Raw genomic sequence first — 17,145 nt, 5'->3', positions numbered from 1 at the left:
TGTTCAATCCTGTTTCCCCTCCATACCTAAAAGAACGATTTAAATTCCTTAGTGATTCCAACGAGCGTTCCCTTCGATCTGAAAGCAACTTGCTTCTTGAAATTCCTTCCCACTCCTCTAATTTTTATAGCAAATCCTTTACTGTTCAAGCATCCCGTCTTTGGAACTCCCTACCCCTGTCCATTAGACGTGCACAATCACTGCCAGTTTTTAAAAAAGCTGTCAAGAAACATTTCCTAGAAATGTAACTTTGTAATATATAAATATTTCTTTATATGTATTTATCGATTAGTTTATATATTATTTATATATTTATTGATTATATATGTATGTTTGCCTGTGTATATGTATCTATTTATTTTTGTATGTATATTTGTATGCACAAATATACTCGTATGTATGTATATTGAATATTCCATTTAAAAAAAATTGTACACCTATGCCGTTAATTGACCATTTCCTCTGCCCCAAGGTTGCCTGGAAGTTGCCTGGAAGAGATCGCTCTTCAGCGATAAGGCCGCCTTTTGTGCCATGCTTTATATTGTTATATTTATTTCCTGTGTGTTATACTTATCTTGGTGTACAATAAAGAATATATTATTATTATTATTATTATATTTGTTACACTTAAGTACATAAACTAGGTAAATACGACAATTAATCACATAGTAAGAAAATCAAATCAAAAAAGTGTATGAAGGGTAACCACTTTCCCCTATTGTCGAATTAAAAGTACAAAATTGTAAGGATGAAAATAGTGAATACCTGAATATACCTGAATTCGTCTGGTTAATTTCTAATTATTTAAATGCTTTATTAAAATAGTGCATAGTGCTTAGCAAAAACGGTTGATATACACTCCATTATGTATTGATGCTATACTTAGTACCTTTCATGACCAGATACCGTCAACGGCCCACCCCCCTGATTTTTGTGTAATATAAAATAATTTTAATTGAATTATTTCATAAAAATACTTCTTTTTTGATTAAGGCTTGTTTAACCAAGAAAAAGTATTTTGGTCTTTAGTTTTTTGTTAGTTAAAAAAATTATTTGATTAATATTTACCTATTTTTATTTATAAAATTTATGTACTTTACGCCCTAATTCGGTATACCTACCAACCTTAAAATATCCAGAAAACAATAATTATTTAGTTAGACGAATGCGGTTGAAACAATAAAAATCATAATGTATATTAAGCATCTTACTGCACTCTGACCACACCCTATGCTAACAAATAATTTATAATTGTGTTTGCGAGTGACAACTAATAAAAGTTATAGCTAATACATTACTTGTTATTAACGCGCAATGAAAATTTAATTTATTCGTTGCACCTAAAACAAGCAATTAATTGTCTCCGGGGATGCGTATGATACACTGCACACTGCAACTGTATTATTGGAAAGTACCTATGTGTGTGTTCTTAAATAAATTCCCACGATTACAAACTACGCTCTTAAAAATAAATACAAATGGATTGAACTAATGTGAGCTGATGTTTTGTGAAATAGTATATAAAATATTAAGTAATAACAACAGGGCATTATATTAAGTGTATGTTAAAATTTTAAAAAAATTGTCAGACTACATAAGCCACAGCTTATAATTTGTCTAATTCTAAACAAATTACCCATAATTTGTTTAGAATTAGACAAATTATAAGTCTATTATTAATGCACTTTTGTTATAATTCTCATTGCAACTTCTATTAAACTGCATTTTAATCCATATGCTTACTTGTTATGAAGTTATGTTATTATTATGATTATGTGCTCAATGAAGTTTAATTTTATTATAAAATTATAAAAATGACTAACTAACTTTAATTTTCTGGCAAAGTCATTTAAAAATACATTATAAAAAGAAAAAATATTTTGAAGTTTATAATGCACATATAGGTAATTCTTAATTATATTTATATATTACTTTTTCAAATTTTTATCTGTGCTAACTAAACTAACTAAAATATGAATAAAACTTTAAAGGATAGTAAATAAAATCATATGTTTTTAAAAATTATTAAAGATCTACTATTATAAAGATACCCAAAATCCCATTCCATTAAAATAAAAGCTATTTCTGAGAATGTAACAAGAGAATAAAACAATACGAACACATTTTACTTCACTAAAAATGTGAGTATGCGTTGTGAAATTATTAATTGGGATTTTTATTTTAACTTATATATTATACTTTATTTATAATTTTAATGTTTTAAAACTTTCTATGTACATTTCTTTTATTCTACTATGTTAATGATTTACCTTTAAAATTGTATTTACTAATGTTTCATCTGACAAGAAACCTTACCTTACCTTATAAATTTGGGGGTTTTCATATATCCACACCCACAATATCGAAAAGACAATAATAGTTATACTAAAAAGTAGATAATTTGTAGAATACGTATATGCGTCAACGAATATGCCACACCAATTCAGGCTTATTTTCTGCATTTTAATTTCAATCTTTTTCCTTAAGAAAAGCTAGATTTACCTTGTTACAATAATACAAGTATTGTATTTTTTTTAAATAGCCTAATAAGTCTGACACTCAAAAGATTTTGAAAATTTCATAAATGTTGATGTTAATCAGTGTTGCCAGATGGCTATATCGATTTCGCCCCATTTTTTTTTCAAATCCCCCTGAAAAAAAGCATGTTAATAAAAATGCTCCCCAAAATAGTTTGAGTTTATTTCAAAGTTAAAATAATTTTTAATCGAGTTTGTCTATAGCTTCGACAATTCAAAAACAATTATTTTTACGTTGAGCTGTTTTTTATACGATTTCAGATTTGAACATTTTTAGTATTTTTGTGATAGGAAAAAAAATTACACCCGTTCGGCAATTTATACTGGGGATCGCTTCCGTAGATTTTAGAGTCAGTTGAAACTTGTATTCTGTAAACTGCATTAAGATTTTCACACAAAAATAGAAAAAATGCAATAAATTAAACAGACAGACAGACAGACAGACAGACAGACAGACAGACAGACAGACAGACAGACAGACAGACAGACAGACAGACAGACAGACAGACAGACAGACAGACAGACAGACAGACAGACAGACAGACAGACAGACAGACAGACAGACAGACAGACAGACAGACAGACAGACAGACAGACAGACAGACAGACAGACAGACAGACAGACAGACAGACAGACAGACAGACAGACAGACAGACAGACAGACAGACAGACAGACAGACAGACAGACAGACAGACAGACAGACAGACAGACAGACAGACAGACAGACAGACAGACAGACAGACAGACAGACAGACAGACAGACAGACAGACAGACAGACAGACAGACAGACAGACAGACAGACAGACAGACAGACAGACAGACAGACAGACAGACAGACAGACAGACAGACAGACAGACAGACAGACAGACAGACAGACAGACAGACAGACAGACAGACAGACAGACAGACAGACAGACAGACAGACAGACAGACAGACAGACAGACAGACAGACAGACAGACAGACAGACAGACAGACAGACAGACAGACAGACAGACAGACAGACAGACAGACAGACAGACAGACAGACAGACAGACAGACAGACAGACAGACAGACAGACAGACAGACAGACAGACAGACAGACAGACAGACAGACAGACAGACAGACAGACAGACAGACAGACAGACAGACAGACAGACAGACAGACAGACAGACAGACAGACAGACAGACAGACAGACAGACAGACAGACAGACAGACAGACAGACATGACGAATCTATAAGGGTTCAGTTTTTGCCATTTGGCTACGGAACCTTAAAAAGATTTAAAAGATTTAGCCTCTTGTTTCAATATATATTTTTTAATTCTTGATTGTATTTCGTATTTACAGACCTAATATTAGGAAATATATGGAAAAAACACGTAGGATAATTTTTCCAATTCCTATCAAAACGCCAAAGTGACTATAAAAAAAATACTTTTTTAAACATTTTTCGTTGGAAATCTGTTTCTACCAGGTTTACAGCATCCGATATAGAAAATTATGAAATAAGTATTTTAAAAACCAATCGCGTAACCTTATTATTCATATTGTTATATTTTATGAAAATAAAACATTCTTTTGCAGATAATTATCGCGCTTTTATTGTAATTTAATCGAGTTTTAGCCCCGAACCTCCGAACATTCACAGACTCCATAGGATAAAATTAAATATTTCAAACTCATTTAATTCTCTTATCTGCATTTTTGTCTTTCTTTTCCTAACTAGTTATCCAACAAGCACTGCTACATCGAATAATTTATTTATATACTTTCAAGGATATAAATGTGTAATAGTAAATAAAATAAAACTAAAACTCACATTTTGATCTTGATTTTACATTTAAGTATAATAATATTAATAAAAAAAGTCAAGTAGTGACTTGCCTATATACAAATAGATGTGAATATGTCAAAAAATCTAATTTTATTTCGTTTTTTTTATATATTTTTGTTGTAAACACATTGTGCAATTTGTATTAAAAATTTGAGTGGATGTAGTGCTTCATAACACTTAAATATCGCTCAGAAAGGCGCCCCCACCCCCCTTTTAAATGATATAAAGGTAACAAATATAATATAATTTATATTTTTTGTCTTTACTCTTAGTCGTGTCATACACACTAAAACATCTTGTGAGCATGAGCGTCACTAATGAATGCCGATAATAATTGAACGTGGAGGGGCGCGCCTTCGTGAATTGATCTATATTATAGAGTAGGTTATATTTGTGCAACAACCTTTTAGCATTTCATTAAATGTTTATTTAAGATAGGTAAGTATGTACAAGAAATTAACATATTTTAATGATTTTCCTTATTTATTTTTAATTACAAGAATTAAATTGCAAAAAATGACATGTGAACATTTTATCTTAATTAATCACTTTTATTGTATCCTTAATATTGTCTTTTACGAAGCTGTATAATATTGAAGAATATAATATACGTTTCATATTCAAAAATGATATTAGCTTACAGTAAACAGTGTATAGAAAAGTATATAACATTAAACGAAAAATAAAAACAACAATAATTTCATCTTTCATAATTATCATACAGCCATAATCATTACTTTACCACTACATAGTTATGATACCAAATTTTATAATCACAGTGAAAGATCTATAGGTATCAAAAACTGTTATAATATAATATTAATATTATTCTATAGTGCATTTTGTTTTAGAAACCACTATATGAACAGTGAGAATATTTTATGTTTAACATGATTGACTATATCACCCCATATATTGTCCAGCAAACTTAAGCTGCAGAGGGGTGTTAGAAATAATATTCACAAACCCACAGCTCACATTGCGCACCATTATAAAAATAAATTATAGATGATCCTAACCTAAGTATTCAGCTTATCTTGGCATATGTTCTCTGCAAATCTGAAATAAACAATCCATCTTAATATTATACTATAACACTATTTATTATTTTTAACTAATTATAAAAGACACAACTAATAAAATATGTATAATTGTTTTAAATATACATCAGGTATACAGGTTTCTTAGGCAAAGATCTACTTACTGCAGTTGAGCAGGAAAGTGGTGCAAAATTTGATTGCGGGTTTGGGTTACTAGCAAAAGCATTCATCTGCATTTGCGTTGGTGGAGGATGCGTAGCAAGAGGGGATACAGGCGGCGCCATGCCACTGACACCCCCTCCACCTGCATTATTTGGACTTCCCGTTGTTGATAATCTTGAAAATGCTGCAAGAGCATCCGGGAAGTTTGGTGGTGTGGCAGGAGTATTACATGGTGTCATCAGTTGCTGAAATATTAAGAAAAGCTATTAAAATATAATTCATTTATTCTTTCTTGTTTATCTACAATGGTTATGTATCCATTTTGTTTTGCACTATAATAATATTTTTACTAGTTATATAGGTAATAATGTATAAAATGAAATTTGATGAAAACCTATACCTGATGGTAATGTGGTGCTGCTATGCCATTGGCTCCAGATGGGATGGCCACCTCTTGAAAAAATATTGACAGTGCTGTCTGTAACATATTATTTTATTAATTGTAATACATACAGTCAATTATACTGAAAAAAAATCCACGTGCAAAGGATCATAAGAAGAAAATAGACTATACTATACTTTAAAAACTTTAACATAATAATAAAATAAAAAATAAATGAAGGACAAGAGAAACTATTTTCTTAAATGAAAATGAATACAAAAATTTCATAAAGTAAATATTTTGTTTCTTTTTTTCAAAATGAAGATATTCAGAAGTGATATTTTCTACAAAACTTATAACATTTAGATATATTAAAATTTTACAATGCTATCCTATTAAGTTGTAAATTGTTTAATCACAGTCATTATATACTTTATTATTAATTATATCTTTATAACCTTTTAATTATATATTTATTTTGATTGCATTATATTATTATTGTTACTAACTACCCTTGTTACCTTTATGATATTTTATTTTGTTTACAAAATAGTATATGAAATAGTTTAGATTAATTAATTATATTATGATATAAATTATTTAATGGTGTAATGTCAATACTTGTTGTTCACCTAATTCATAATTGAGTTTATTTTATATTAAAATGCTTAAAGTACTTAAATTTTAAAGATAATGGTAACATAAACAAGTATTACAAAAGTGACAACATAACATTCACAACATTGTTAATGTCCCACGGTTGGGCAAAGGCTAATGCCTAATTCTCATACATAGTAACATTAGTGTGAAAGATAAAATAATTAAGGTTAATGATTACTAATATATACATAACACTGCACCTTACTCTCCTTAGAAATAAATATAAATACAACCCCTACGTTTATGTGTCATCATTGTTATTGTCAATTTATTTACAAACTAGCTTATTTTGTCATTACTATCAATGTGTACGCGTTCTAGTTACGGTCAAGGTAAATGATCGTATAATTGTCCTACTAAAGCAAACTCCAATTTAAGCCAGAATTATACAGGCGAAGTGTCTGATTTAGCCATTTTTAAGATAAGACTTTGTGTTTTGTTACAAAATATAAAATAGTAGCAGCCATTTCATGATTTTATTGTTTGTTTACATGTATTTCACAAATTTACCTCAAATTGCCAATGTGCAGCTTGGAGTAACTGTTTAGCTTGTTCTCGTGCACAACCAGCCGCAAGTACAAATTGATTAATCATAACTTGTTCACGTAAAGAATCCATTTTATATTGTTCTGATACAGTATAAGTTCACCGAATCAGCAAGAAAAGTAGTTGTAGCAAAGCAAATGAATGTTTATTCACGTTATGAATACGAACGTAATATTATTGTGGCGCTAGTGTGATACAAGTATAGCAAGAGTAAGGGAGAAAACACGAGTTTACATAATACTCTTCGTCATTATTTTTAGTATTAGTATGGCGGACCGCGGATGTCCTTGTTGCTTTTTTATTTACTAATATCACAGACGTCCACCATTCAGCCTTAACTATGATTTTATTTTTATTATGCTTATGCTGTATATATAAAGTTGTAATCAAAAATTATAAATGATGCTAATAAATCTTTTCACTTAATAATTAACTTCAAAAGTTCAGATAATATTTGTCACGTGTCTTTTTTAATAGTGATAAACGGGCATAGGCAGATTTATGTCAAACTTTAGTTTTATTGAATTTTAATTTTAAAATTTAAATTTAATTTTCCTTAAATCAATATATTTATTGCTAATTACTAAATATTACTATTAATATATGCCTAATTATTGACGGTAGTATTTTTATGAACAATTTTAGCTTACTTTTTTAACTTTATTTAATAATATCCCAAAATTATAATTTTTTACTTCAAATGTAATATAGGCTATGTGCTAACTCGTTAACTACAGGCACAAGGGACATAACATCTTAGTTCCTAGGCTTGGTGGCGCATTGGTGTAGTAATGTTAATGGATTACTAACAGGCAACAGCGCCAAAGTCTATGGGTGATGGTGACCACTTATCAGGTGACCCATTTGCCGGCCCACCTATTAAATAAATAAACAAACATTAAAGTGAATTTAACATGTATTTGAATTAAAATTGCAGTATTATCATTAAGATAACAAGTATAACATATTCGTAATTCAGCAATAAAAATTAAAAAAGACATGACATTTGGTTCATAGGGCTGTATTTCAATTATTATCAATGAATAACCGCTACATCCACATTTCTATTCCTTAATTTCAATGTTTCGATGTTGGTGAGAGACATCCCTACTATTATTTAAACTTTGAAGTTGAAGTGTGGTTTGAAGTTTAATCTTTGAAGTTTAAGAGAATTGCAATGTGGTTTTACAAAATATGAATAAGCTGTTATTTCTATTTGATTATTATAAATAACTTGTATATAACTGTGTTAATAAATGATTGATCGCACTATTATGAATATCGACAATACTTGCGACGAACCAGTCAACAAAAAGCGTAAAACTAAAAATGGATGTAAGTTTAAATAGTAGTTTAGCGAGCTCATTGATATATGAACTTAATAGTCGATTATATTTTTAATATTTATATAAATGTCTACAGGCCATATTGAAACAGCCGACGATGAGAAAAAAATTATGTCTTCAACCTCCGTTAAAAAGAATTCCAAAATTCGAAAGAGACATGTGGCTAGCTTTCGTCTGAAAGCCACTGGAGAAACTGCAGCATTAACAGTACCTGCTGATAGTCGAATACCATTGCTGCTTACTGATATACAACATTTATTGTTACATTCACTTCTAGGAAACCTGAATTTAACTCAATCTCCTCGCTGGTATGTGTTAGACAAATGTAGTCATATAAGTAAAACAACTTGTCTCATAATTGAAGGACTTTCAATTAAGGATTGGGAGAAATATGAAGACACCATGGTGAAAACTAGGAAAATATTTGATAATGTTGTAGAAATCCTTACCCCATCAGTTTATGGCGGATCTTTAGTTAAAGAACTGGCATTGGTACCTTTGTCTGAAACTGAGAAAGAGAGCATAATACAACAGTATGGCAGTATGAACTTAGCTTTGGAAGTGAGAAAAGATTTAATGATTATGATGAAAGCTGTTTTTCCCATAAGAGATGGAATATCTGAAGATTTTGAAACCACAAATCTTGATGAAAAATTTCCAAGAACTCAACTTATACTATCAGCTTGGCAATTAATTGAAGAAAATTATCCAGTTCCTTTAAAAGGGAAATTAAAAAATGCATATGCAGATTATGTTATGTCAAAAAGTGAGTATAAACCTGTAACAGGAACATCTCCAATGTTTGGTATTGATTGTGAAATGTGCCTTACTAGTGCTGGCTCTGAGCTGACTCGTGTGTCTGTGGTGAATGAAAAGCATGAGACTGTTTATGAATCTTTAGTAAAACCTTATAATAATATTACTGATTATTTGACTAGGTATTCTGGTATTACTAAATCATTATTACAAAATGTTAGTAAAAGACTAGAAGATGTTCAAAAAGAATTAAGAGAGTTGTTACCTCCTGATGCCATTCTGGTGGGACAGTCTTTGAATTCAGATTTACATGCCTTGAAAATGATGCATCCTTACATAATAGATACAAGTTTGATTTATAATTTTACTGGAGAAAGAACAAGAAAACCAAAACTAAAAACTCTTGCAAAAGAATTTCTTCAAGAAGACATCCAAAAAGGGAATATGGGTCATTGTTCTGTGGAAGATTCTCTGGCATCTTTAAAATTAGTTCAGCTTAAGCTTAGCAAAACCATAGAATTTGGAGATGCAGTGCACACTAATAGACAGAAATATAAAGAAAATGCTATCAAAATGACAACAAAACCACATTATGCTTTATCAATTTTTAATCATATTATTGAACAAAAGAAAACATCTTTAGTTGTCGGTTGTGATAATATTACTGGTGATTATCATACATTTCTAACGCAAGCTAAAGAAAGTCTTTGTACACAGCTTAAAAAAAATAAATTAAAAAAGGTAAAACTAAATACAGTTGATGGAGTAGAAGATGTCATCTCGACGATAACAGAGACAGATGATTATAATTTAGTAATGGGTCATTTAAAACTTGATGAAGATAGTGATGACATGAAAATTGTAAATAGAGTAGATGAATGGATTGCGAACATTTGGAATAGTCTAAAAGAATCTGCTTTGTGTGTGATTGTGTTTGGTGGTACAACTAAAGAAAATGGTATTGCTATGATGAAAGTAAAAGGTACTTCACATGGAAGTATTAAATAGTTATATTTATCAAATTTTTTTTATTTATTTAAATCTAAAAATATTTTATTAATTTATTGTGTAAGTTGCAATATACAAAGCATTTATTTTTATATATCTAAGCTTTTCTTATGTAAGCACACTTTTCATTGTAGGCTATGAATTTTATTTAGTGATAGGGTTTTGTGCAACATGGTGTTAACTATTATTAAATGACTGCAATCAGTATGAATACTTAAAACTAGTTATTATTGGGAGTTTGTGGACACTTCACTAATTTGAAGCAATTGTTCATTTGAGCTAGCGGCATCGTCGATAATGCTATGATAGATAGTGACATATTTCATACATTGAAAATAAGTGATTATTGTACATGCGATGAGCAGCTACGTGTTTTAAAAAAGAAAATTGATTAAATAAATAAAATAGCACTTTCATTAACGTAAAATGAATAATATTAGTAATTTTATCGATATTTATATAGTAATAAGTACTCCAGTTTTACCTGGCTCGCATAGCTGGTTTTTTCACTACAAATTACATTCATCTTAAAAATTCCTTAAATAATAATAATAAAAAAAACATTTTTAAACATAAAGGTCAACGCAACTATTATCTCTTACAAGGCACTAATTGAAATAGTTAAATAAGCTCTAGTTTAATTTTTTTTTGAAAATCGAGTTAGTGCTTTATCATTTGTTATTTTATTGTAGTTATTTAATGTATCATAAAACAATTTTGTTAGCGTTAGTATTTGGTCACGATCCGTCGAATTTCATCATCGAGAGTTGTGTGGAGGTATGTATAGTTTTATAATTATATTTATAGTATTATGTTGCATTAAGTTTTATAAAGAACTATGTATTCACAAATATTTTTAGTTACATATACCAAGTGCATAAAATTTTATAGCGCTCAAAACATTACTGTGCCAATTTGGGCACAACTGCCACAAGTGCAGTACTTAAATTTGGTATATGATTGTTGTCCAATTATTGATGAGTCGCAAAGGTAAAAAACTATAAAAATAGTGTAAGTAAAGTGTTTCATTTGGAGTACGATTTAGCCATAAGTCTACCAAAGCATAGAGTCGTTACTTATGAATACGAGGGTTTTGTTAGCAAAAAGTGACCATTGAGCTTACTAAATGACTTTCCAAGAAATATGAATAATTGTTAACTTTTTATTTTAGATTCTGAAAATACAAGTAATTATGAGCTGACAATGAAAAGAGCTCGTATTACATCAAATATTGAATTTCTATTTTTGGACTAAATTTATTTTGATTGCTATGATTTGGCGAAACTATATTTTAGATTATTTTGACTTGACTTTGGAATTTGACATGGAATCTGATGATTAGGTACCGACTTCAGCTTGGACTTGATTCAAATTAATCTACACAATTTTACTGCCGTATCAGACGCACTACTGTAGCAGAGCTAAATTTTTTTTTAGAATACTACTTTAGACGCATATAAAAGAGTTGAAGTAGTGTCAAAATAAAAATAAATCTAAAACATATATATTTATATATATATACATATATATATACATATATATATATATATACATACCTTCTATAGATAATACCGAAGTACCAAATACTGAAAAATGTTCAAAATAGGTCAGTGTCGGGTATGGTCGAAATAGACGAAATTAACTCACAACTAGAAATCTCACTGTATAGAATTATCATTCATGTATTGCAACGAATGCGAATCCAATGGTGTTGGTCTTATTTCCATATTTGATTAATGTACTAATAGAAATGTCTGCCATTGCATGATATGATGACATAGAAGACTACATGGACCATTTTAAGCCAAAAACTTGTGCGGTTTTTCATACAATACCTAATTTGGACATAAAATAAGCCGATGGATTTGCAAAAATCAAAAAAAATTTTGATTTGCAAAACTTTTTTCTCGTACATATATTCAAACTTAAGTAACCATTATCCCCATTTGGGTACACCCCCTTTTTTATACTCGCTGGAAAAACGCATTACGCGTTTCCCCCATTAAAGTGGGGTATGTGAGTATCGCTGACTGCGCTAAGCACACCCGAATACCCACTAAAAACCAGCGGTACCCTCTTCCCGACTTCAGCGGGCGCCACAGGATCGCTATCGCATGCTAATATGACGCCGTGACGATCCGCCCGCCTATGCCTCCAATTCCTAAAGAGGATTCCTGGGGTACTGAGAAGCCTCATAGTCCCTGCGGCGCCTATTGAGGCGGGGGGTAGCGTTGTTTTCTCATCCCCGATCTTCGGTTCGTTCCGCTGCCTCCTTCTGCGACATGACGTTTTCGCAGAATTGGGTGCACCCTTGTATAATCCTGAAAAATAATGTTCCGCCTCTTGTGTATCTTTCTTAAATGTGATTCTTCTTTTTGTTTACTGGTGTACAATAAAGAGTATTTTGATCTGATTTGATTTATATATATGACAAATATTATATTAGACATAAATATGTTAGTATGCATTTTAATATTTATTTATAATAAGTAATATACGAAAGATAACAATGATTAATATTTTTTTTCGAATTTATTTATCTAAGTACCCATTCACATTACTACATGCACTTCTCACATACATACATCAGTTACGGACTTATACACTGAAACAAACGAGGAACTATATAACGCGATTATATATTTGTTTTTTATTTCTTGCCGCTAATTACTAGCTTGTCTTTGATGCGATTAGCTAGCTGCCTGCCTTTCAGATTACGTTTGCGCGGCGCCTTGGTACGGCACAACCACGGTATATCGCGTGATGATCCTTGGTTTTGCATAGAACACAACTCGAAAGAACACTCACATTAAAACGTCGGATGGTCTCCTAAGCAATAGACTCTCTAAGGTTTTGTTTGATACACTTGGAAAGGTCGCAGATTCGATCAACATTCAATATTTTAATTCATCGGGGACAACATGGTCATAACACTTAATAGTCAAATGAAAAATTTAATACTTACCTACGTACTACAACAGGTTGCCCTATGCATGAAATTCTTATTAAGAGTTTTTAAAGTGAAATTAATTTTGTTTGAGAAACAACATAGGTACATATACAATAGGATCCGAAAACCGCAACAAAGTTCAGGATTACTTTTGATTAATATTTTTGATAAGTATTCTAACTTTTGAGATAACTAACTAACTTTAGTATAAAATGTGTATGCTTAAATCTTTAAAATTACACAATGGATTTTGATGCGGCTTTTTTTAATAGATAGATTGATTCAAGAGGAAGGTTTATATGTACAATACATGCGCAATATAGTAGAGAAACACTGATAATTTTAGAAGTTTCTAAAGGGATGTCGTAAGTAAACACATCTTTTGCGCTTACATTGAAAACCCTTCGAGATAGAGCAAAATAATGTACTACAGTATTGTACACCTTAAAAAGGTTCTTAAAAAAGTTCAGGATGGTATTATCCTTAAGTTTTTACGAGAAATAATGGCTTATTTTCGAAGCGATTTTAAGCAATACATAAGCATTAATCATTATCCAATTAAGTACACATGTTTGGGACAGCTTAAAAAAGTTATATATGCGAGAAATCCTGTGCTCACAACATTGGACTAAGAACAGCGATTTCACAAGAATGAAACAATATTCTGCAAGACTGTTTAATAACCGTAATCAGATCTATGCGGAGCCGATTAGAATCTGTAATAAGTGCACGTGGAGGTAAACCTTATTAAAATAATAAAAATCTGTGCTTGAATTTTCTTTTTAATTTTAAAAACTAATTTTTGAATAAACCAATCAAAACCAATATTTGTTACATTTATCGTTTTTGTTAAAAAAAAGTTCCTTTACAATATACAAATATACACTTAAGAATATGATACTACGCTTTCATGGAGTTAACGAACCAAACTAAAGGTTTCAATTTAAATTTGTACAAAAAGTTTGAATACTTTGTTAAAATGTTTATTTCAAAGGCGTCTTGAACATTGATGCAGTTTAAAAATCCGTCAGTGAATATAAATGTAATATTTCTAAAGCAAAAACTTCGGTACGTGTACTGAGCTGCGATTATTATGGATTATGATATTTGATAACTAAGTTTGTTTCTTCCTAATTGACAGCTCATGTCAAATTAAATAAAAATATACTTTACTTAAATACGCTCTTACATTCGTCATTTTCAAACAAATTTAAAATTATCACTAGTTTGCCATGAAAATTCCACCGAACAAATCAGGCAAGAAACTCAGTAGTCCTCCTTTCCGACAATCAGTTACATAGTAAATAAATTAATAAATAAATAGTTTATTAAATACAATAATTGAATTATTTCTTGTTCTTCATGGAAATCAAGGAATATGAATTCCACTCTTTTTAATCATCTCTTTAATCGTTCAACTAGTAGTAATATGTCCTAAAGTATTATTTACCTGATTTAAATTTATTAACTAACAAAGCTAAAAGTATTTGAGAAGTTTTGTTATAGACGCTAACACCTTGCCCAAAGAAGCATGAATTGACTTTACAGAGGCGGAAACTTGGTGTTACAATTTTCTTTACTTCTTAATGATTTTGACAAGTTTATTATTATTATTTATATTACGACGATTAGTACGAAATTAACTGTAAATGTGCTTCACAAATCTTGAAAAGGGGTAGTAGCTCTCTGTATGGAACGTAGTAGTGTAGAATTATCCTGTGCTGAAATGTAACATATAGATACACTAAAGTTTGCGTCTACCGTCCTCCGCTGATAGATTGAGATTAGTATGAAGGATATTCTTAAAACTATTTGCAAAATAAAAAAAAAAGGTGATTGTGATTGTGATAGTGATTTCAACATTGATTTCTTTATTTCTTTAATTATTATTAAATTTAAATGTAGAAAGAATATTAATGTTCACATTTCCTTATATTAAAGAAATGCCACAGGAAAATGCAATTAGGTTTAAATTAAATAATATGTTACATATAATGACCAATTGTAATTATGTATCAAAAAATGACATCAATAATAAAATAGAATTAATTGATATCAATAATATAATTAATAATAATTTATGTTTATTGACATGTGATAGGTGTCACCTATCCAATTTTTATAAGAGACAGATAGCAAGCATGCTATCATATTTTATTCTTACAAAATCAACCAATTGTTTGGTTGACCAGACAACTGCTTCTATTGAGCAGTATAACACAAGACCATACATTTTGGAACATGTTCCAAATAATTTAAATTAAATTCTAAGACAATAGAGGTAGTCTCTGGCACCAATAGTATAGTTTCCATAGAAGCCAATAAAAAAAAAAAGAAAATAGCTAATAATAAAATTGTAAACCTGGTGCACCAAAATATTCAAGGAATGTTAGGGAAGGACCTAGAAATTGAATTATTTTTAACCTGTAATGATATTGATATTATGTGTTTAACCGAACATTGGCTTCTGAATTATCAGGTCATGTTTAACTTTAGTGGGCACCAGATGGCTAGTTTGTTCAGTAGGAATAAAGCTATACGCGGTGGCTCTTTAATACTTATGAGTAAAAATTTTAAATTTAAGGAACGTAAAGATATTGTGAGCCTTTCTATTGAGCAAACTATAGAAATAGTCTGTGCAGAGCTTGAGCGTGTCATTGTTGTATGCGTATACAGGCCCCCTAGTGGATTATATGAATTGTTTGAAAATGTACTGGAAAATGTTTTATCGAAATTATCTGAATCTAATAAAGAAATTATTGTATGTGGAGATTTTAATATAAATTTACTGCATAATACAACCACAAGTATTAGATTCAGATCATTGTTAAGTTCATATAATCTGGTAAATCTGTTCTTAGAACCAACTAGAATAACAGATTCCACAGCAACTTGCATAGATAACATATTTGCAACCCATATTCCACAAAATAAAATTATAATTAATAAACTAAATTCAGATCATTGTGGACAACAAGCTTTATTTAACTTCCATGTTAAAAAAATAAGCAATTCCGAAAAAATAATGTTTGTTCCTTTGACCACGTATTGAGAAGTTTAGAAGTAATATTTTGGCTAATCTACCACACTTATCTTTTAGTGATAACCCCAATGCTTTGTATAATAATCTATTTAAATTAATTAGAAACAAGTTTGATGCAATATTCACTTCTAAAACAGTTAATACAAAAAACTTTTTAAAATTCAATGATTGGGCTACTATTGGAATTCATAAAAGTAGGCAACGAATGTACGAGCTTTACAATGAAAGGACGTACAATCACAGTGCCACTTTTGCCAACTATGTAAGTAACTATTCAAAATTATTTAGAAAAGTGTGCTTTTTGGCAAAGTCTTTAACTATAAAAAATAGAATTAAGAATGCACATGACAAAATAAAAATGACTTGGAAAATTATTAATTGTGAAACTGGTAGAGGTGGCAGTCGCAGCTCCGAATTGAACTTAAATTATAATAATAAAGTCATAAATAGTGAACGGGAAGTTGCTTCAGTTTTTGAACAATTTTTTGCTGACATACCAGTTTCTACAACTAAGTTACTTATTTCTTCTCCAGCAGTTGCCGAATCATTAATGAAAGAAAATGTACGTGAATGCAAATCAAAATTTAATTTACCCCTGTAAACACCAATGACATAATTTGTACATTTAGGTCATTAGACATTAAGAAAACTGCTGATCTATGGGGTATTTCTGTAAAGGTGATTAATTCAATTATTGATCTAATTGCACCTTATCTTGCAATAATATTCAATGATTGTGTTCAACGTGGTGTATTTCCTGACCTGATGAAACATAGTAAAGTCATTCCAATATTTAAATCTGGTAGCTCTTCAGATCCTAACAATTATAGGCCAATCTCGATACTACCAACCCTCAGCAAAATATTTGAAAAAAATATGCTAAATCAATTAT

General features: G+C 30.3%; 2 protein-coding genes across 2 annotated transcripts; one reads left to right on the top strand and one right to left on the bottom strand.

The window, feature by feature from the left end:
- Positions 1–4,140: 4,140 nt before the first annotated feature.
- LOC125069245 (UBA-like domain-containing protein 1) lies at positions 4,141–7,375 on the bottom strand. The gene is made up of 4 exons (XM_047678669.1): positions 7,115–7,375; positions 5,963–6,040; positions 5,565–5,807; positions 4,141–5,419 (listed from the first exon to the last, which is right to left on the bottom strand). Exons 1-4 carry the CDS (start codon positions 7,220–7,222, stop codon positions 5,393–5,395), a joined length of 456 nt encoding a protein of 151 aa, XP_047534625.1. The 5' UTR covers positions 7,223–7,375; the 3' UTR covers positions 4,141–5,392.
- Positions 7,376–8,272: 897 nt separating this feature from the next.
- Positions 8,273–10,274, top strand: LOC125069223 (RNA exonuclease 5). Its single transcript, XM_047678636.1, has 2 exons — positions 8,273–8,485; positions 8,573–10,274. Exons 1-2 carry the CDS (start codon positions 8,407–8,409, stop codon positions 10,258–10,260), a joined length of 1,767 nt encoding a protein of 588 aa, XP_047534592.1. The 5' UTR covers positions 8,273–8,406; the 3' UTR covers positions 10,261–10,274.
- Positions 10,275–17,145: the final 6,871 nt, after the last annotated feature.

This window comes from Vanessa atalanta, chromosome 15, assembly GCF_905147765.1.
Source record: "Vanessa atalanta chromosome 15, ilVanAtal1.2, whole genome shotgun sequence".
Taxonomy (NCBI): domain Eukaryota; kingdom Metazoa; phylum Arthropoda; class Insecta; order Lepidoptera; family Nymphalidae; genus Vanessa; species Vanessa atalanta.
This window is presented reverse-complemented; position numbering and strand designations above follow the sequence as displayed.

Bases quoted from the DNA above. Each gene is read 5' to 3' on its own strand.
- LOC125069223 (XM_047678636.1), top strand. From the start codon at position 8,407: ATGATTGATCGCACTATTATGAATATCGACAATACTTGCGACGAACCA. The intron at 8,486-8,572 runs GTAAGTTTAAAT...AAATGTCTACAG, and splicing joins GCGTAAAACTAAAAATGGAT to GCCATATTGAAACAGCCGAC.
- LOC125069245 (XM_047678669.1), bottom strand. From the start codon at position 7,222: ATGGATTCTTTACGTGAACAAGTTATGATTAATCAATTTGTACTTGCG. The intron at 6,041-7,114 runs GTAAATTTGTGA...AATATGTTACAG, and splicing joins CTGCACATTGGCAATTTGAG to ACAGCACTGTCAATATTTTT. The intron at 5,808-5,962 runs GTATAGGTTTTC...TTAATATTTCAG, and splicing joins CAGCACCACATTACCATCAG to CAACTGATGACACCATGTAA.